Source organism: Corvus moneduloides, chromosome 24, assembly GCF_009650955.1.
Source record: "Corvus moneduloides isolate bCorMon1 chromosome 24, bCorMon1.pri, whole genome shotgun sequence".
Classification (NCBI taxonomy): domain Eukaryota; kingdom Metazoa; phylum Chordata; class Aves; order Passeriformes; family Corvidae; genus Corvus; species Corvus moneduloides.
This window is the reverse complement of record NC_045499.1, coordinates 2010677-2030444: the sequence shown is the minus strand read 5'-3', so window position 1 is coordinate 2030444 and position 19768 is coordinate 2010677. Positions and strand designations below refer to the sequence as shown.

Genomic DNA, 19768 nt, shown 5'->3' with positions numbered 1-19768 from the left:
GGCGCAAGGACAGGGCACATGTGACACCTGGTCTCAAGAGCAGGTTGTGGATTGGAGCAGCAAAATCTGCCTCCCCACGGTTCCTGGTGAGGGTGGGCTCAGAGGTCCTGGGAGGGTTTGTGCCAGCATCAGGCACAAATCAAGAGCAGATCCTGCTTCGTGCCTTCTGGACTCAGTGTTCGGCAGGTTCCAGGCAGCTTCTCCCCTTCCCCTCACCACAGCTGGGTGGGTGGGCAGGGAAGCACCATCAGCCCTCTCAGATCAGCATCTCCCCATGCCCAGTCTCTCCTGGGTGACTTGTGGAGCCACAGTTGGTGCTGTCCCAGAGCTGTCATTCCGGGAAGGGACGATGGAAGCTGTACACAGTGTGGGGAGGCACCCACCCAGCCTGTGGTGCTGGGGCCACTAAGAGCTCTCTCTGCAGTCCCGGCTGCCCCTGTGTGGGATGGAGACAGCTGCAGTGTCACAGAATCACAGAACTGTTAGGGTTGGAAGGGACCTCTGGAGATCATCTAGTCCAACCCCTCTGCTCTAGGGTCACCTAGAGCAATCTGAAAAGCAGAAAATACCTCGTGAAAGCAATCTTCCTGCCTGATGCACTGCCCTGTGTTGTGCTGTCCTTTTCCCTTGCAGAACCACAAGCTCCATCTGGCGTGAGCCTGTCCAGCCAGGGTAGCCCCCACAGCTTGCTGGCCAGCTGGGAGGAGGTGATGGGGGAGGGCTATCTGCTGGCCCTCAGCCTCGCAGAGCACCCCGTGAAGAACAGCTCCTTGCTCAGGGGTGTCACGAGCTTCACCTACGAGGGCCTCCACCCTGGGACCCTCTACACCTTTGAGGTCAGCACTGTGGCTGGTCCCTACACATCCTCACCCCGGTGCATCTCCAACTGGACATGTGAGTACCACAGCCCTGGGTTCCCACTGGATCCCCACTGGGTTCCCTTCCCCCTGATGTCACACCTCAGGGCACTGACAGCACACGTCTTCTACAGCTTCATCCAATAACTGGGCAAAAGGCTCAGGAGGAGGCAGAGGTGCTGCTGGATGTGTCTGTCCCTGCTCTGTTTGCCAGTCACCAGGCACAAGGGGCAGCTGAGCCCAGTGCCTTTCTCCTCAGCCCACCCTCCTATGGCGCTACTCAGGCTGCCACTGCCTTGAGCCACCCCCTCCACCACCCACCACCTGCCCCAGAACCAGAACAATTTTTTCTCTGTGCCAGTTTGAAGTGTGCTGGCCCAGTCCCTGCCAGACTGGTGTGTGGGTGTCAGCAGGAGTGACAGTGGTCAAAGCACCTGCATGCAGCTTCTCCCAGGGAAGAAGCTCCTGCCCCAGCACATCTGGAGTTGCACTTCTGCCAGGTGATTGTAGACCTTTTCTTTTCTAGACCCTTTGCCCCCAGAGCAGCTGACCCTCAGCAGTGGGGGCCACAGCACCTCTCTGCAAGCCTCCTGGAGAGCAGCTTCCTCTGGCAGCACTGGCTACACAGGGACCCTCTGGGAAACCAAGTCCCAGGTGCAGGTCAGGAATGTGACTGTGGGGAATGACTGGACAAATGTCACCTTGGAGAACCTGGTCCCTGGGCGACAGTACACACTGGAGATGGCTGCTGTGGCTGGACCCTACAGATCCCCGGTGCGATCGGCCACCGACTGGACGTGTGAGTGCGACAGTCCTACCTCACCCTACTGCAGGTCACAACCACCACCTGCCCACCAGAGCAGAATGCTCACAGGTGGTGTGGGGAGGTGGGGAACCAGGGATAGGGGTGCATAGACAGAATGGGAGGTCAACTGGAGCCACATTCAGCCATGTTGGAAGTAAAAGGACCTGCAGTGCAGGAGGGACCCATCACCAAACAGAAAACATTTCCAAGCAGCACCCAGGGGAAGGTGGGGACCCACTCCCATGTCTGCTGCTCTGGATTTGGTGTGCTAGGGCTGACTCCTGACCCAACCCCAGCAGGCACAGGCAGTGGAGGGTGCCCAGGAGAAGGGTGTGCAGCCCCCACACCACAGCCAGCTCTCACTGGCCAGGTGTCTCTTCTCTCTCAGACCCCCTGGCTCCGGCCGGCGTGACCCTGACCAACACCCGGCGCCCGATGGGGCTCTCGGCCTTCTGGGACAAGGCTGCTGGTGACGTGGACCAGTTCCACCTCCAGCTCTACAGCAAGAGCCATGCAGCACAGAGGAACACCTCAGTGGGGCCAAACACCCACAACTTCACATTCCTGGGGCTGTCCCCTGGCACTCAGTACTTCCTGAAGGTGACTGTCCTTGCTGGCCCATACAGATCCTCGTCACACTTTGCCACTGAGTGGACATGTGAGTCAGAAGTATTCGCAGTCTCTTGCGGGGATGGGACATCCTGGCACTGCCTGCAAGACTAGCAGTGACACAAACTTGTCTGGGTGGAGGGAGGGCTCTGGTGAGACCTGCATGCTCCCTGTCCTGGAAGACAGAGCACATGTCATAGGTTAGGTACTGTGTGCTAGCTGCTGGGCCCCAAAAGACCCTTTTCCCCAGCTTAGGTTTTCCCCAGTCAAGCTGAACCTTCTGCCTAGACCACTGGTGATCTCAAGGCCAGCCAGGGATTAGTGGGAGGGGGATGTGAGAGAGGAAGCACAGAGACCTGTATAGGCTGTCTGCTTCCTGTCCATGGAGCAGGGCAGCCCACAGGGAGCTGAGTGGTCTCAGCACCTGCCTGCCAGCAGCACCCTGGGGACATGCACAGGCAGATTGCATGTCCCCCAGGAGAGCAGGAGATCTGGTGGTCAGGTGCCACCACTTCTCTTTGAGCCCTGGGCAGAGGTGCAGGCTGTACCCTGGCTTCTCCAGGTGGCTCCTCCACCACCTCATGGGTGTCCATGCTCTGCTTTCCTCCAGATCCACTGTCCCTGGCTAACGTGAGTGTGCAGCCTGGCCGGAAACCCCAGGAGCTGCACGTGAGCTGGGTGGAATCCGGAGGTGGCAGAGATCACTTGGTACAGCTCTCAGTGGCCGAGTCCCTGTCCATCATCAGGAATGTGTCTGTCCCCCGTGGAGTCACCCAGCTCGACCTGGAGGGGCTGGTGCCAGGGTCCCGGTACCGCGTGGAGATCATTTCCCAGGCTGGGCCTCACCGCATCTCCTCTCAGACTGCCATCGGCTACACTGGTAGAAACACAGCTCCCCTGCTCCCACCAGCCTTTACACATTGTCTGGATGCTCACAGTCTTCCAGCTCCCAGCTTCACTCCCAAACTAAAGTCTGTCCTGAGCACCCCAGGTTTGTCCCCAGTGACATTGTTTCTCTCCCACAGTCCCACTGCCTCCTCGTTCTCTGTCTGCCAGTCCTGTCAGCACAGCCTGGGCTCTGGCTGTGCACTGGGAGCCTGCTCCTGGGCACAGGGATGGATACCTGCTCAGCGTGCTTGAGGAGGGCTCTTCTGCAGTGCCAAGGTCCCTGGAAGCAGGGAAGGACAGCACCAATGTCACTGTGTCACAGCTGGAACCAGGAACGTGCTACCTTGTTGGGATCTGGGCAGTGGCTGGACCCTACCGCTCCCTCCCCAAGAACATCACCTGCTGCACAGGTCAGCATCTGTGACACCCACGGGTAGTGGGATCAGTGTTGGCACCTGGGAGAGGAAATGAGAGGAGGGGAGGAGGAGGGCACCCTGGCCTGGTTCTTGGTGAAGCTGGCCTGTAGTCACATCGTGCCTCTCACAGCCTCCTTGTACCAAGATGGCTGCATGTTCAGAAGTGGATTTTTTCCTCTCTGACTCGTGTCTTTTTTTCCTCACAGTTCCTGCTGCACCAACAAACCTGAGTCTTACCAACCCAGGCAGCTCCTCAGAGCTTTACACATCCTGGAAGAAGCCCCCGGGCAGGAGGGACCACTACCGCATCACTCTGTATAGCCTCAGCACCCAGAGCAGGATTCCGGTCCAGACCTTGAGTGCAGATGCCCTGAACTGCACCTGGACTCACCTGGAGGCAGGCAGCAAGTTTGCTGTGCAGGTCACTGCTGTGAAAGGCTCATTAGAAGCCTCTTCCATCAATGTCACCCAATGGACATGTGAGTCTGCTTGGTTGGGTTGGGCACAGTGCTCCGGTGTGAGCCTCCACCTGAGCCTTCCAGAGCACCCTCTGCCACCTTCCCCATCCCAAGCTGTGCCCACAGCTTCTATTCAATGGTCCTACCTCTCTGCTCACTGCCCTCACTCTATCCCTGACACAGAGCCAATCCCCCCATCCACCCCAGAGGCTCTGGGTATCTCCCCTGCCACATCCAGCTGCAGACCCCAGGGGCGATACACTCAAAGTCATGTGCCCTGCCTGGCTCTTTGTGCCTCAGCTTCTCTCCAGAGGATCTCTGGTCCAGCCTGCCCACCGCCTGGAGGGCCCCTGGGCACAGCAGGCAGCTCTCAGCACTGAGCAGGGGGGTAACTGACTGTCTCCATGTTGCTTTCCAGATCCCTTGGCCCCTGTCAACCTCACCCTGAGCAGCCCTGCAGCCTCAGCGCTGGTGGTGTCCTGGGCAGTGGTGGGACGAGGGGCAGAAGGCTTCGTAGTGAATGTTGGTGACGCAGCCTCCGGCGCTCCCGTCGGGCACACGGTGCTGGGTGGCGATGCCAGGAGTCACATCCTGAGGAGCCTGAGCCCTGGCACCCGCTACAGCGTGGCAGTGAGGGCCACAGCTGGGCCCTTCCACGCCAGCACCCCCAACCTCACCCACTGCACACGTGAGTGTGATGCTCTCCTTACAGCCAGGTGTTCTTTTCCAGATCTCCCCTTCCCAGTTTAGTCAGAGACCACACTGGTGTAGCCTTCCTGCTTTCCTCTCCCACCTGTGCAAGCACCCAGTGCTTACTCCCTGCTGGACGTAGCATGAGGAGTCTGTGCCTGATCTTGTGCCACACCCCACCCCTGGCAGCCATCCACAGTGATCCACAGTCTCAGACAGCAGCCAGGGAGGAAGCAGCTGCCACAGAGTCACAGCCAGCCCGTGGGACCTGGTGGAGCTGACCCATCTCCTGCAGCACGGGCTTGGCACAGACGTGGGGCATCTGCTTGAGCTCAGGCCAGATGTGGCTCCTGGCAGTGACCTGTGTTTCCTCCCCAGGCCCGCTGCCCCCAGCTGCCCTGCGCTGGCTCAGCACGGGGCATCCTGACCGGCTGAGCGTGGCCTGGGGAGCCACGGCCGGGGGCAGAGATGGATACACACTGACCCTGTACCACGCACAACTGGGCACTGTGGCAGCTACAGCCTCGCTTGGGAGAGACACCCACAACTTCACCTTCACGGGACTGGCCCCAGGATATGAGTACTCCCTGGAAGCCACTGCCACAGCTGGACAGTACCAGACAGCAGCACCCAAAATCAGCGGCTGGACATGTGAGTACCTGGGGCACTGTCCCCTGCAGAGGGGTGGGAGATACCACACCACTGGGCTGTCCTGAAGAGAGTTGGGAGGTTCACAGGGGACCTGGTGGCTTTGGAGATGTGCACACAGCCGTGCACAGGTGTGACACACAGCAGTTAGTGCAGGGGCCCTCATGGCACTGGGGTGTTCAGCTGTAGGCTTGCACAAGGATGTGCTGATGAAACAAGGCTGCCCAGATGTGCCTGTGCTGGGACATTCCCTGCCTGTGCTGACCCATCTCCCTGTGTACAGGAGCACAGAGGTGTACAGGGCACCTGTACTGTACCTGTGTACAGGAGACTCACTGAGTCTCCTCCCACAGGTAGAAACCACCTTGCCATAAAGGTTCATGAAATTAATCAGTGGAGTACAATAAGCCACTCCACAGTCCTCCCAGGAGAGCAGGTCTTTGATGGGCTAAGATTTTAGGGCTGGTCAGAGTACAGAGGCTGTGCCGGTGCTGTCTGGGCAGCAGGGTGTGGGAGCACACGTGTGCACACAGCAGGGTGAAGCGTTCCCACTGGGCTGTGGGAATGAGGGTGACCTGGATGAGCAGGGGTTGGCATCTGAGGCACCAGTAGGGGTGAGCATCATTAAAGGTGAGGTGAGATGGGAGTGGAAGAGAGAAAAATGAGGATGAGGAGGCATGGGCCAGAGGGGATCCTCCCTCAGGGGGCACCTGTCCTGCTGCACAGTGACCCGTCGGGTGTCTGTTTCCTTCTGCACGGTGTCCGGTCCCTAACGTGAGGTGTGCTGGTTCCCCAGGCCCGCTGCCCCCGGTCTCCGTGCGCTTGCTGAGCACAGGGCACCCCAACAAGCTGAGCGTGGCCTGGGGAGCCACGGCCGGGGGCAGAGATGGATACACACTGACCCTGTACCACGCACGACTGGGCACTGTGGCAGCTACAGCCTCGCTTGGGGGAGACACCCACAACTTCACCTTCACGGGACTGGCCCCAGGAAGCAAATACGTGCTGGAGGTGGCATCTGTGGCTGGGTCCTTCAGGGCACCTGCAGGGAATGTCAGCAACTGGACATGTGAGTACCTTTTCTGAGGGGATGTGTGCCTTCCTGGGCAGTCACAAAAGCTCATGGCCAAGAGCATGGCCCCACTGACCTTCATAGCAGACCCCAAGCCCTGCCTGGGGCATGTCAGTGCCATGGCACTGAGCAGGTGCTGACAGGAGCACTCCCATCATCAGCTCCACCAGCCTGGGTGAGGGAAGCTGGAGCTCCAGAGCCATGCATCTGGGGAGAGCCATGGAGGAGGGAGCAGCAGACAGGGCAGGGCGTTCACCTTCCTTGTCCTTTGGCTGGCTGCATGTTCTCTCCTCACCCCTCCCCAGGTGTCTGGCTCCATCTGGGACAGGGCTGTCCCTGCTCAGACAAGCACAGAGAAGTTTGCAGAAGCTTTAAGCTTCCTCTGGGCTGTTGGGTGCTTCCACACAGTCGAGGCTAAGTGCCCTGTCCAACGTGGTGCCTCCCTTCTGATGGCACTGCCAAGAGACCCAGGCAATGTCCCCGGGCCCATTGCTGACATGTCTCCCATCCTGTCTCTCCAGACCCCTTGGCACCCCGTAATGTGTACATGACGAACCAGGGGTATCCCAACAGACTGAGCGCGTCCTGGCGAGCCGAACCCCAAGGACAAGACAGTTACAGGCTCCTCCTGTATCATTCGGGGTCAGGTATTGTGGCAGCCAATGTCTCTGTTGGGAAAGGCACCAGCAAATTCACCTTTTCTGGCCTGGCTCCAGGACACAAATACCTGCTGGAAGTGCTGTCCATCGCAGGGCCCTATGCAGCCTCCGCAGGGAACATCAGTGACTGGACAAGTAAGTGTCAGAGCCGGAGATTCTGCATCTTGCATGAGGCTCAGCCTTCCCACCTGGGTGGGCTCAGCACCTGTGGTGGGAAGGGGCAGAGACTCAGCCAGGACTGCTGCCTGGGAGCTGTAGGATCAGAGAATGGTTTGGGTTGGAAGGGACCTTTTAAAGGCCATTTAGTCCAACCCCCCTGCTACTAGCAGGGACATCTTCAACTAGATCCGGTTGCTCAGAGCCCTGTCAAACCTGACCTTGCATATTTCCAGGGATGGGGTGAGATGAGGTGGGATGAGATGGGGTGGGACGAGATGAGATGGGGTGGGATGTACCAGTGTAGCAATGGGATCTAAGGCTGGACAAGCCCTGGTGGGTGGCAGAGCCAGGCAGGGCAGTGCTGCTGCCTGTGGGAGGGCCTGGCAGCCACGAGTGCTGTTTCAGGAGGCAGCCTCCGGCCCACGGCGCCCTGCTTGCACAGTCTGGCTCCTCCAGGCACGGGTGACTGAACAAGAGCACAGGGTCCCATGGCAGTAGTGCTGCTCTGGTAGATGACACCCACAGCCTGGGGGACCATGAGGCTTCACCCCACCATTCCTGCTGCCTTTCTTCCAGGCACTCCGAGAATTGCTGGCATGGGGTATAAAGGGAGGATGGGCTTTTTTTTTTCTTTTTAAGGAATGTGGAAATGCAGATAAGCACAATAAGCCTTTTCATGTGCTTGTCCCCACAGCCCCTGCACTTTGCTTGGGGAATCCAGCGGTCCCTGCTCCCACGCTCAGCCATCCCCTGGCAGGGTGCAGGGAGTCATGTGCAGAGCCCTTCGGGCAGGTCTCTAGTGAAACTTGCTAATTAGCAGGAAGAAGAATCCATCTCCCCCACGCTCCTCACTCTGTATGTCCTTCAGCTGCCACTTAGAGGTCATTTCTGGCAAACAGCAGCTGCGGGAATGTTATCACTGAGCATGTGGAGTCTCCTTGTCTGTCACCCATCTCCTGCTTGTGTCGCTGTAGAATAGAATGCATGCCAGTAACTCTTCCTGGTGTGGTTTTTGTTGTAGCTCCCTCAGTTCCCCAAAATCTCTCGGCGGTGGCTGAAGGGAACAACACAATGCTGATCTCCTGGGGCAGTGTCTCTGGACAGCAGGACGACTGCCAGCTGTGGCTGCGGGACCCCCGGAACAGCTCGCTGCCCTGGCAGCACTCCCTGGGCAGAGGACAAGTCCAGCACCTCCTCCAGGGGCTGATCCCGGGCAGGAACTACTCTGTGTCCTTGAGCTGTGTGGCCGGGCCGTACTGGAGCAGCACCAAGCCCTTGGCAGTGCCCATGGGTGGGTACACGCTGCCATAGGGAGGCAGCAGGGCAGGCTGGAAGGGGGAGAAACACCTGGGTGGTCTCAAGTCTGGATCGACCCTTGAGTGTCAACAGAGGCATGGGAAGTCTTGTGGTGGGAGATGGGGAAAGCCAGCAAGGTGACCTTCTGGTAGCCATTGGCTCCCTAAGCTAGTCCCAGCACAGAGATCTCCTGTCTCCTGGCTACCTGTGAAGCAGAGCAGACTTTGCAGAGATCTCCTGTAAGACATGAGCTCAGGCCCTGCCCATTCACACTGTCCTGTGGTCCATGGCACAGCAGGCCCCCAGGCTGCAGGTGTCCGGCTCTGCTCGTCTCACTGGCCATGGGGGCAGATGCTGGCAGGGGCAGAGGTTGGGATTTCTCTGACCCAGTGAGTCCAGAGCCTGCCCTATCTCCTTTGCAGAGCCAAATCCGGTGAAAAATGTGCAATGCCTACCAGAGTCAAGGAGCCTTTACTTGAACTGGACAAGCTCTCCTGGAGATGTGGAGGCTTATGAGGTGGTGACAGAGAGACTCTCTGAAGGACCTCCCACCTCCAAGTATACCATGAGCATCCCTTCAAGCGAGGCCAGTCTGGAGGGGCTGGAGCCAAACTCCTCCTACCAAATCACTGTGAGCACCGTGGGCATGAACACGCTGAGGAGCCAGGCTGTGACTCTGCTCTGCAGCACAGCAGTGGAGCGTGAGTCCCCTTCTTTCCCACAGGCCTTACCACAGGCCCCAGGAGAAAACCCCTGGTATTGCTGGTTAAACCCAGGGGCTCTTTGAGGTGCTTGTGAGGCCCACATGGCTGCACTGACCTGCGGTGGGTTGGGGCTCTGGCAGTGCTGCTGCAACCAGTCACAGACTGAGCAAAGGGGGGGTCTGGGATCAGGGACACACTACGAGGCTGTGCTTGCCGGTTCCTCTTCCAGCCCTGCCCCCACCCCTGCGTGCAGACGTCTTCCCAGTGGAGGCCAGTTCCACAGTTATCATTTCACCCGACCTGTTCAGCGAGGAGAATGGCCAGATCCAGTACTACGGTGTCATTGCTACCACTAATGAGTCATGTAAGTGTCCCTGCCTGTCCCAGTCTGCAGTGGCTCCCTGGAGGGCAGCAGGGCCCCTGGACGTCACTTTGGGGCTGTCACTGTCACCTTGAACATTCCCCTCCAGTGCTGAGGCCCACCCGGGAGATCATGTCCAGCACATGGTATGACCACTACTACGGGACAGAGGACTCCTACCTGGCAGTGCTCATCCCCAACCCCTTCCGTCAGAGGAGCTCCCCCGAAAGCTGGCGAGTGCCGGTGGGAACAGAGGAGTGCGGCCAGTCCAGGGCAACGTGCAATGGGAAGCTGAAAGACAACGAACAGTACAGGTGAGAGATGTCAGCATCCCTCCTGAGGGAAGGGGCTGGAGGAGAAGAAGGACTGCATGTGTCCTTGGTGCCACCAGCTCCCTGGATGTCACCTCACCCTCACACCCCCAAATCCCTAGCAGGGGACCCCAAGGGTTCTCCACCAAGCAGCATTTGCAGAAGGCAGGGGCTGGCATGCAGGGAATATTAGGCAGTGTAGTGGGCAGGGAGAGGGAAAGCTGAGGCTGCGAAGGGCTGTGTGTGTTGTCTCGGGAGCTGAGCAGATGTCCAGCCCCAGGACAGGAACTAAAACAGATGCTGTTACTTGTAGGACTTTGGTGTGTGACTCAGAACCATGTGCAGACAGTGCAAAAATGAAACCGATTTGGAAACAGTCCGAGTGGTGCCTATTCAGTGTGGGGCCCAGAGGCTGGGGGTAGCAAACACTCAGGCTAAGGTCCAAGTTCCCCATGAGACACACACATAGATCCCAATAGTCGTAAGTTCAGAGTCTTATTTGACAGTAAATAGAATCCAGGAACATGGAGGTACATGTTTTCTTGTAGGGTACCTTTAAAACTGTTGATGGAAAAAGAGGTTTTCCACTGCCAACAAAGAATAGTATCTTTAGTCAGTCCTGTTAATTTAGCAGCTCACAATTTCATCAAATGGGGACCATCTCCACAGGCATTTCTCTGATCCCCCAGAGTTCTGGAAGGTTGTCCCATTTCATTTTTAAGAAACTTGCAGCAAGGTGGCTGATGGGTGATAAAGACACTGAGAGCATTATGAAAAGAGACTGAAAGTCCAGGGGAGAGCATGTGCATGAGAGAGCTGCCCTTTCCACTGGGAATTAAGGGAGAATTAAATCTGCCCATGAGTGTTGTGGTGAGTGGGTGTTGGGGTTGGACCTGCTGCCTTTCCCTTTCCCTTTCCCTTTCCCTTTCCCTTTCCCTTTCCTTTCCTTTTTCATTCTCACTACTTTTCCTATGTGCAGACATGGGAAATTTTTAACTGGTTCTTACTGAGTTGTTTTATATTCACACTCATGCTAAACGGGCTCTTAAACTGCTGGTTGGGGCAGCACTGGTCCAGATTGGTGATAACACACAGGAGGTGGGAAATGGCTGTTTTCTCCCAGGGAAAAAAAAAGAGGAGTTTCCAGAGAGCCATTGCCTTGGAAATTTCCCCCAGAGTGGGGTCATCAAGAGCAGAGGGCAATTCCTGTGTGCTGTGTTATCCTGCCTGGCAGGAGAATGGCTGGCAGTGCACTCCCATCCCGTGTCCATCTCATGCCCATCCCAGGTCCCTGAGCTGGCGTGGAGATCTCAGAAAGTTTCAGAAGCTTGGAGATGAAAGCTGACCACCCATCAAATCTGTCTGTTCTGTATTGCTCACGCGTCACCTCAGGTGTGGCAGGGCAGGACTTACTGCTTCACCCCTCAGCCTCAGCTCTGGAGGGTCAGCTGGGGATGGAGAGGGAACAGCAGGGCAGAGGCCTCAGACCAGGGTGTATCAGCAGCCTCGAGGGGACTTTAACAACGGCACAATCACTCCAGGACAGCCTCCACATGCAGGCACTGAAGAGCCAGGCTCTGTACCTGCCCCAGCCACCTCCCAGTTTTCACTCCAACAGGAGCCTCCCACGGAGGAGCAGCTTACTCAGGGACATCAGACCCTGTCATTAGTCCACCTGCCATGATTCAGTGACATGATTCAGTAACATGGACTGAACTGTCCAGTTATTCAGGACTAGAAGATACTTTTACACCACAGCTTTCTTTCCGTTTGGCTGCCCTCAACAACCTAAATACTCTCAGTTCAAACAGCACTTGACCTAAATATCCAGCCTAAATACTCTCAGTACATGGAACACTCAACCTAAATATCCGACCTAAATATCCTCAGTAGACTGTGCTGCTCTCTGAGTTAGTGATTATTAGGGTGGTGAAAAGCTGACAGCCCATCCCCACTCAGAATTTCTGTTCTTGTTTCCTGTCTTCCAGTGAGTTATTTATTCACAAGCCCTCATCTTTCATGCCATGACTTCTGCAGGCTCACTTTTCAAAGGAGGTCTGTGCCCTGGCAGCCAGGTGTGGGGTGCTGCCAGAGGGGACCCACACACAGTCGACAAGCTCTTGGCTGCTAAAATCCAATGCTATCTTTAAAAGCTTTGGCTTGCATTTAGGGCACAAGGAGGGGCCCTTCCAAGTCACCTGCTCAGAAGGGAGTCAGCTCCGCAGAGAGCTGTGGGGATTGGTGTGCCCGCTGCCAGGATGGGGACGAGGGGCAGATCTCCATGGGGAAGAGGGTGCACCAGCCACCTCTGTGTGTGCAAGGAAGGGTCAGCCAGCTTCCAGCTGAAATGCCGCTGTGTCAAACAGGGCTCAGCTCTTTCGCATCAACCCAGTTAACCAGTTGACATGAACTGTGTGTTTTTAATGTTTTGTGTCCTATGAGAGACCAGACACTACCTTTCTCTGCAGATAACCCTTCGGAGCAGAGCTGCTTCCCATTTGTGCTTTCTGAACAATTTCTCATGCTCCCCCCAGTGGAACAAACTTGTCCAAGAGGTAGAAAAGGGAGGAAAGACCATTCCCACACATCCCCTAAATCCATAACAGAAAACCAGCTTTTTCCAATTCAGCATTTCAGGACAGAGGCAGGGTCCTGTTCCCCTGGGTGCTGCCTGCTGGGTGCTGGGTTCTGGGCACTGTGCTTGGCTCAGGGTGTCCCTGACACAGGACTCTGCTTTGCCTTTAGGTTCAGCATTGCTGCCTTCACCAAGTATGACCCAGTAGCCCCTGCTGTGACGTTTACCCTGTTCTCAGGTAAGCTGAAGAGCCTCTTCCCTACCTGGCTGTGTGGGTTAGAGGTAACGAACAGCCAGAGGGAGCTCGTAGGCTACAGGAAATACAATAAATAGAATAAATGCAGCAATCTATCATAGAATTATAAAATGGATTGGGTCAGAAGGGACCTTAAAGCTCAACTCATTTCACCCCCTGCCATGGACAGGGACACTTTCCACTATCCCAGAGTGCTCCAGGCCCCGTCCAACCTGGCCTTGGACACTTCCAGGGATGAGGCAGCCACAGCTGCTCTGGGCAACCTGTGCCAGGGCCTCACCACCCTCATCATAAAAAACTTTTTTACTGATTCTTACTTCTCTCTATACTCTCTTTTTTTAATTCCAGCTGCTGGATCCAGTGCAGACACAGCTCCACTCTCAATGCCAATAATTGCTGGAATCATTGTGGGATTTCTTCTCACACTTGCAGCTGTTTTTGCTTTGGTTTACTGGAAACAGCTCAAAGCAAAGAGGTGAGCATGGGCCGTATCTTACCTGCTGAGTGCAGGCTGAGGTACCCAACCTTCAGTGCCAAGCCTGGAGGAGAGCAGGAAGAGGGTGTAAAAAGAGACTTAGACAAACTAGAATGTGGGCTAGTGGAATTGTGCCTGGCAAGCTCAGAAGCCAAAGGCAGAGGGGAAGGAGGAGCTGCCCATGTGCAGTTAAGTTACAAAACCCTACAGGTGTGCAAGGCAGTGTGCCTGCCAGTGGCACACAATACCTCATGGCATCGATCTCTGCACTGCAGGCAAAAGTAACAGCTCCTGTGCTTTGATTCTAGAACCAAGAAGAGCAGCCTGCCCCAGGAAATGGTGACCTACAGCTTGAGGTGAGTGCTGGAGTCTGCCCTCTGTATGGCCTCACTGCAGCTCCCACTGTCCTGTACCTACTTCCTTTTTCATGCTTTGACTCCGGAAAAACCCAGCTGTCTCCTCTCCTCAGTTATTTTATAAACCAGTCTTTCCCAAGTTCAGCATTTACTGCCCAGCTCCATTCCAAGTCAATGCATTGTCTGCACCTCCTCTGTGGGTCTTCTGCAGCAGGGGAATATCCTCATCACCCTGAAGTCCCTCCCAGTATTTAAACTGTTGTACCCACTTCCCTGGGATTGAGGTGGGCTATAAACCATCCCTGTGTGCATCCAGGTACCGCAGGTCTCACGGCTGGGCTGTCTCAGTGGCATCTGACTGGCTGGCCAGGCCTCCCAGTAACTAAGGCAGGTTTTCCTCTGGACTTCATTTCCTGCAGAAACGTCCACCGGCCAGTGCCCCTGCAGAACTTCAAGCAGTACTATGAGATGAAGACAGCAAGTGCTAACCACGCCTTTTTCCAGGAGTTTGAGGTGAGATGAGACTCCTCCTAGAGATGACATTTGATTTCTCCACTCGGTGGGTCTCCCATCTCTAGCAATCCAGCCACCCTGTGAAGCAGCCTTGGAGGCCAAAGATTGGATGGACCAAGTGATCGAGCAGTTCCTTTGCTCAAAACCTGTTTTGTTCAAGTTCTGGTCAAAACACGTGTGGTGTGGGGTGAACTAGGACACAGCAAAGTGCCCCAGCCCTGACTGGAGGTGAAGATGAGAGGGGTGGCGATGAGAACCACCCTGACATTGTTAGAAAAGAGTGTGCAGCCAGAGGGAAGGTCGAGGAGCACTCTCAGACCTCCAGGGTCAGGCTGTGAGCTTCACCTCAGGCTGCTCCCACTGCCAACATCTGCAGCCTCTGGACTGTTCTGCTGCAGCATCTTTCAAATTCCCATCAGCAATTTCAAGCCCTCCTCAGATCACCTGTTTCTGGCTTCTTGAGTGAGGACAGGGGCAGAAGCCGATGCAGCACAAGATATTTCTGTTTGCTCGGTGGAAAATCCTCTGAGCTTTGTGGTAGATTTGGTAGATTTCTGAGGCTTTTTTCACCAGTACTTGTTCTTGGGCTTTTCTTTTAAATATGAACAGTGCTGTTGGAAAAGGCACTGGGAAAAGCCACCATGGCTCAGAGTGTGCAGGCCATCTGAGGGATGAGTGGAGCAGTTCTCTGTGTGAGAGTAATCCTCTTTACCCTCCAGACAGAGCCACTGGCCATGAGCAGGGAGCTGAGCTGACCAGGAGCTCTCCAGAGGAAATGTTTGTGCTTATCTTTTCCCCTGTCCTACAGGAGCTGAAGGAAGTTGGGAAGGAGCAGTCGAAGGTGGAGGCTGAGCTCCCAGCAAATGTCTCCAAGAACAGATATCGCCATGTGTTGCCCTGTAAGTGCTGTCCCCTCCCTTCTCCCCCAGCATCTGGTGTGAGAGCCCAGAGGGCAGTGCTCAAGGACAGGCTCACCTTGCTTCGCTGCCAGGGTCAGTGCCTGCTCCTCTCCTGGGAGCAGGAGGACTCTTGAAATGGGCCTCAGTTTCCATTTTCCTTCTGGAGACCTGAGGCTTGATGGTTGAGCCAGGGCTGAGCCACCGTCCTCCCCAGCTCCTCCAGCAGGCTGCTGGGTGAGCCCTGCTCAGGACAGGTCCCAGCAGGAGACCAAAGGGGGTCCATGAGCTTCACTGATGGACCTCATGACCCCAGCTCTGTTTTCCAGTCCCCTGCTAGCCTAGCTGGCAGGCAGTGCTCATGTCCCCAGGGAGAAGGTGCCTGGCAGAGCACAGAGCCTCCCTGCTGGAGCTGCTGAGGCTTCTCCCACTGGGTTACCCAGTTGTCCATGTCCTGGTGAAGGGCTGCCTTGGGGTTCACCTGTGTGGGGTCTCTTTCAGATGATCATTCTCGGGTCAAGCTGAGCCAGCTGGGGGAGGATCCACACTCAGACTACATCAATGCCAACTTCATGCCTGTGAGTGCCCACTTGCCTTCCCCACAGAGAGATGGCCACAGGGCACTGTCACAGAAACTCTGGAGGCAGAGTGTCCTTGTGTGAGGGCTGGGGGACATGAGATGCTGGTGAAGGCACAGCTGGCACAGGCCAGCGAGGTTCTGGGGGGAAGATGGAGATGTGTAGGTGCCCTTTAGCAGGGGATGATGGAGCCTGTCAGATGGCAAATGCTGTGATGCAGAGGTGTGATTGTGGGAAGACTGGCAAGTCTCTCTGCTTTCTGCTCGTGGACTGTCTGTCCTCTTCCATCACCTCCCAGCTTACTGCCCTGTCTTTCTGCCTGCTCTTTTTCCTTCTGGTCTGTGCAGCTGCATTTGAACAACCCTGGAGCTGTGCCTTCATCCCCATCCGGGAGGTTCCCAGGTAACAGCAGGGCACACAGCATGCAGTGCCGTTGTGTGGATCTGTGGGGCATGTGTGTGTCCAAGGGCAAAGAAATACCCTGAGGCCTTGCATGCTTACCCTACCCTCAGCAGTGAGGGGGAAGCACAGGGAAGACCCAAATGTGACTTTCTCTGGTTACACTGAATGAGGAACTGCTTGGAGGGAAATGGCGTGGGTCACTTTATTCCAAATGTGTAGAGAGTGTGTGCTGGGCAGCTCATGCTTCCTGTGAAATCAGCTGCTTCTGAGATCAGCTGCCTGGGAACTGTGCCTGTGTGGGCTAGGGGCAACAGGAATTTTGCCTTCTACCACAAAAGCAGACCAGTCACTGACTGGTCCCAGGGCAGGACCCACCTGCCTTGGCAACCTGACAACTCGTCTTGCTCATGTCTGCCTCTTGCTCAGGGCTACACATCCCAGCAAGAGTTCATTGCCACCCAGGGGCCCCTAAAGAAAACCATAGAGGACTTCTGGAGGCTGGTGTGGGAGCAGAACGTATGCAACATCATCATGCTGACAGTGTGCATGGAGAACGGGCGGGTAGGTCGGTGCCAGCCCCAGCCCAGCCCTGCCCTGGCAGTGTGAGCTGAGCCCAGGGCTGGGTCTGTGTCCTCCACAAAACCCCTGCTCTCATATGGCTCCAGGATGAGCACAGTCCATACAGCTTCCATGAAAAGGCAGTTTGGGGGAAGAGAGGCTGATCTGTGCAGCTCAGCTGTAGCTTGGGGCGGGCTGAGCCAGCACTGGAGCTTAGCTAGGACCATGCCCACCGCCCTCGGCTATTTCCGCGGAATCTGAAATTGCCATGTCCTCTGGGTGAGCCACCTCACGTGGACTGTTCCTCCAATCTCCAGGGATGATGAGACCCTCACAGGTCCTTTTTTCTGGAGGAGGCTGAAATCCAAATGAAGGGGCTGTGAGGGAGAGCTGTGCAAAGCTCCCAGTGGGAAGGGGAAGCACCCCTGCCTGCTCCCCAGGGCTTGTCCTGGCTCTCCTCACAGCCACTGCTCTCCAGATGCTCCCTGGGAGCCAGAAGATCACCTGGTCCCTCACTGGCCTCACTGGGACCCTGTCCTGCTCTAGGTTCTCTGTGATCATTACTGGCCATCAGAATCTGCCCCAGTGTCCTACGGGCAGGTGCGGGTCCACCTGCTGATGCAGAGCAGCTCTGAGGAGTGGACCATCCGGGAGTTCAAGCTGTGGCACGTGAGTACAGACCCCAGGGGATGTGGGAACCTGTCAGGGGTTGGGGGTAGGCACTCAGTGGTGGTGGCACCTTTCCCTGCCATTTGTGGGGCTCAGAGAAGATCCGAGCCCTGAGGAGCAGTCTGCCCCTTCAGACGGGTGACACAGGGGTGTCCAGCATGTGTCATGCTGCTCTCCACCCTCACTCTCTCCTTTCCATGTCCCTGCCCTGGGACAGCCTGCAGTTTCCAGGGCATGTTCCCTGGCAGTCAAAGGCAGGTCTCCTCCCTCCCACCTGCACATGTCCCAGCATGGCAGGGACTGTGGGAGAGGATGGAGGAGCAGGAGCCACCAGGCAGTGCAGACCTGACTTTGGCTGTTCCCTGCAGCTGAGGCAGGTATCCTCAAGTCCCCAGGTGCTGCCAGGGCTGTGGGGTGTGAGCCTGCCTCGGGGGGCTGCACACCCATCACCAATCCCCGTGCAGGAGGGTCTCCGGGCAGAGCGGTTTGTGTCCCACCTGCACTACACGGCGTGGCCCGACCACGGCATCCCGGAGTCCACCACTTCCATCATGACCTTCCGAGAGCTGGTCCGGGAGCGCATCCAGAGCACTAAGGATACAGGGCCGACCCTCGTGCACTGTAGGTGAGGCTCTGCCCCAGGGGATGGTGGGAGGAGAGGGTGGGAGAGAGCAAGGGGGGTCCTACTCGTGCACAGACTGTGAGGGAGGGCAGTGCCCAGGAGACACAGCTGCTTGTGGAGTCTCCTGCTCAGGTGTTGAGGACTACAAGTCTACTGGCAGTCTGCCCCCAGCCCCAGGGCATGGGGCAGGTGGAGATGGTCAGCACCAACCCAGGGCAGCCTGAATGGCTCCCAGCCCCGTACTGTGCTGGGACCGGTGCCTGGGTGTGCTCAGGCGGTGCCCAGGGAGCAGCCTTTAGGAGCATGTCCAGTAGCAGGAGGTAGCCTGTGGACTGTGATTCAGGCCTTGTTCAACCCTTGCTGTCTGTGCTCCCAGTGCTGGCGTGGGCCGCACTGGCACCTTCATTGCCCTGGACCGGCTGCTGCAGCAGATGAAGCAGGAGAAGGTGGTGGACATTTTCGGTGTCGTTTACGCCTTGCGGATGAACCGGTACCTGATGATTCAGACGCTGGTGAGATCTCTGCTCCCTCTTTTCCCTGGCCCCTCACTTCATTCCATTGAAGTTCATAGGGCTGGCAGTTGGATGAGCTGGCTGGCCAGCCCCAGCACCCCCAGGCTGGTTGCCAGCCTGTCACTGTGTCATCGTGCTGCTGAAAGCAGCAGCTCAGCTGGAGTGGAAATTGCTGGGGGGGGTCTTCAGCAGCTTCATGCCCTGCTAGACCCACAACGGCAGCATCCAGAGACCTCCCAGGAGGCTCAGAAACACCCCGGAGCACTGAGGAACAGGATGAGGCCCTTTGCAGGCAATCCTTAGCTCACACCATGTTGTTGATCTGTGATGCTCCACAGCCCGTCTCCTATCTCCAGCCCTTGGGGCTGGGACAAGGTGTCAGAATGGCCCTTCAGGACAGAGACCATACCCACCCTCTCATGCTGTCTCTGCAGTGTGACAGTCTGTGTTGCTGTCTGCCTTTGCCTTCCAGTCCCAGTACATTTTCCTGCACAGCTGCATTTTGGAAAAGATCTTGGAGGAACCTCCCCTGGATTTATCAGGGACAGAGAGGTAAGGCCTTGCTGTGCTTTGCCACTATGCCCACCCTGATCCACAACCCCTCCCGGCAAAGCCTTGGCTCCAGGACAGAAGGACAGGGAAGCCCAGCCAGCCATCCCACCTGGTGTTGTGAGCAGGGTCAGCACAGGGGGGGCTGTTCTCTGCAGCACGGGGAGCCCAGCACAGAACAAAGTGCCATCTCCTGGGTACGCCAATGCCAGAGATCAGCAGAGCTGTGCTGGGGAAGGCACTTCCCTCAGCCCCTGGCTTCCCAGCCCACAGGCATGCCCTAGTGATGTGTTCCCCTGTACTTGGCACTGGTGAGGCTGTACCTTGAGTGCTGTGTCCAGTTCTGGGCCCCTCAGTTCAGGAAGGATATTGAGATGCTTGAACGTGTCCAGAGGAGGGCAACAAGGCTGGTGAGGGGCTTGGAGCACAAGCCCTATGAAGAGCGGCTGAGGCAGCTGGGGCTGTTTAACCTGGAAAAAAGAAGACTCAGGGGTGACCTTGTCACTCTCTACAAGTCCCTGAGAGGTGGCTGTTTTCAGGTAAGGGTCAGGCTCTTCTCCAGGCAGCAACTGACAGAACAAGAGGACACGGGCTTCCCTGTGCCAGGGGAAGTTTAGGCTGGACGTCAGGAAAAAATTCTTCACTGAAAGAGTGATTGGGCACTGAAATCGTCTGCCCAGGGAGGTGGTGGAGTCACCGTCCTTGGAGGTGTTTAAAAAAAGCCTGGACGTGGCACTCAGTGCCATGGTTTAGTTGATGAGGTGTTAGGTCAGAGGTTGGACTAGATTACCTTAAAGGTCTTTTCCAACCTAGTTTATTCTGTGATTCTGTGATTCAAACTGGAGAAGCTCGTGGCAGCTAGGTGGCCTTGGGA

The 19768-nt window shown here is 56.6% G+C and overlaps 1 protein-coding gene across 5 annotated transcripts in view; it reads left to right on the top strand.

Annotated features, from left to right (window-relative positions):
* Nucleotides 1–19768, top strand: part of LOC116455329 (receptor-type tyrosine-protein phosphatase V-like) — a 40846-nt gene that overhangs the window by 14266 nt on the left and 6812 nt on the right. For 2 of the 5 annotated variants that reach the window (XM_032133032.1, XM_032133036.1), the window contains 25 exons: nt 634–894; nt 1384–1656; nt 2051–2320; nt 2882–3151; nt 3297–3569; nt 3782–4054; nt 4452–4721; nt 5102–5374; nt 6168–6440; nt 6965–7237; nt 8283–8552; nt 8980–9258; nt 9491–9625; nt 9732–9936; nt 12679–12746; nt 13113–13239; nt 13548–13595; nt 14015–14108; nt 14917–15007; nt 15506–15582; nt 16411–16545; nt 17089–17211; nt 17676–17836; nt 18210–18345; nt 18818–18897. In XM_032133032.1, coding sequence (XP_031988923.1) covers nt 634–894; nt 1384–1656; nt 2051–2320; nt 2882–3151; nt 3297–3569; nt 3782–4054; nt 4452–4721; nt 5102–5374; nt 6168–6440; nt 6965–7237; nt 8283–8552; nt 8980–9258; nt 9491–9625; nt 9732–9936; nt 12679–12746; nt 13113–13239; nt 13548–13595; nt 14015–14108; nt 14917–15007; nt 15506–15582; nt 16411–16545; nt 17089–17211; nt 17676–17836; nt 18210–18345; nt 18818–18897 — 4738 coding nt within the window. Of the gene's footprint in view, nt 1–633; nt 895–1383; nt 1657–2050; nt 2321–2881; nt 3152–3296; nt 3570–3781; nt 4055–4451; nt 4722–5101; nt 5375–6167; nt 6441–6964; nt 7238–8282; nt 8553–8979; nt 9259–9490; nt 9626–9731; nt 9937–12678; nt 12747–13112; nt 13240–13547; nt 13596–14014; nt 14109–14916; nt 15008–15505; nt 15583–15929; nt 15985–16410; nt 16546–17088; nt 17212–17675; nt 17837–18209; nt 18346–18817; nt 18898–19768 lie in introns of those variants that run through there. The other 3 variants (XM_032133034.1, XM_032133033.1, XM_032133037.1) reach the window with 3 other exon arrangements.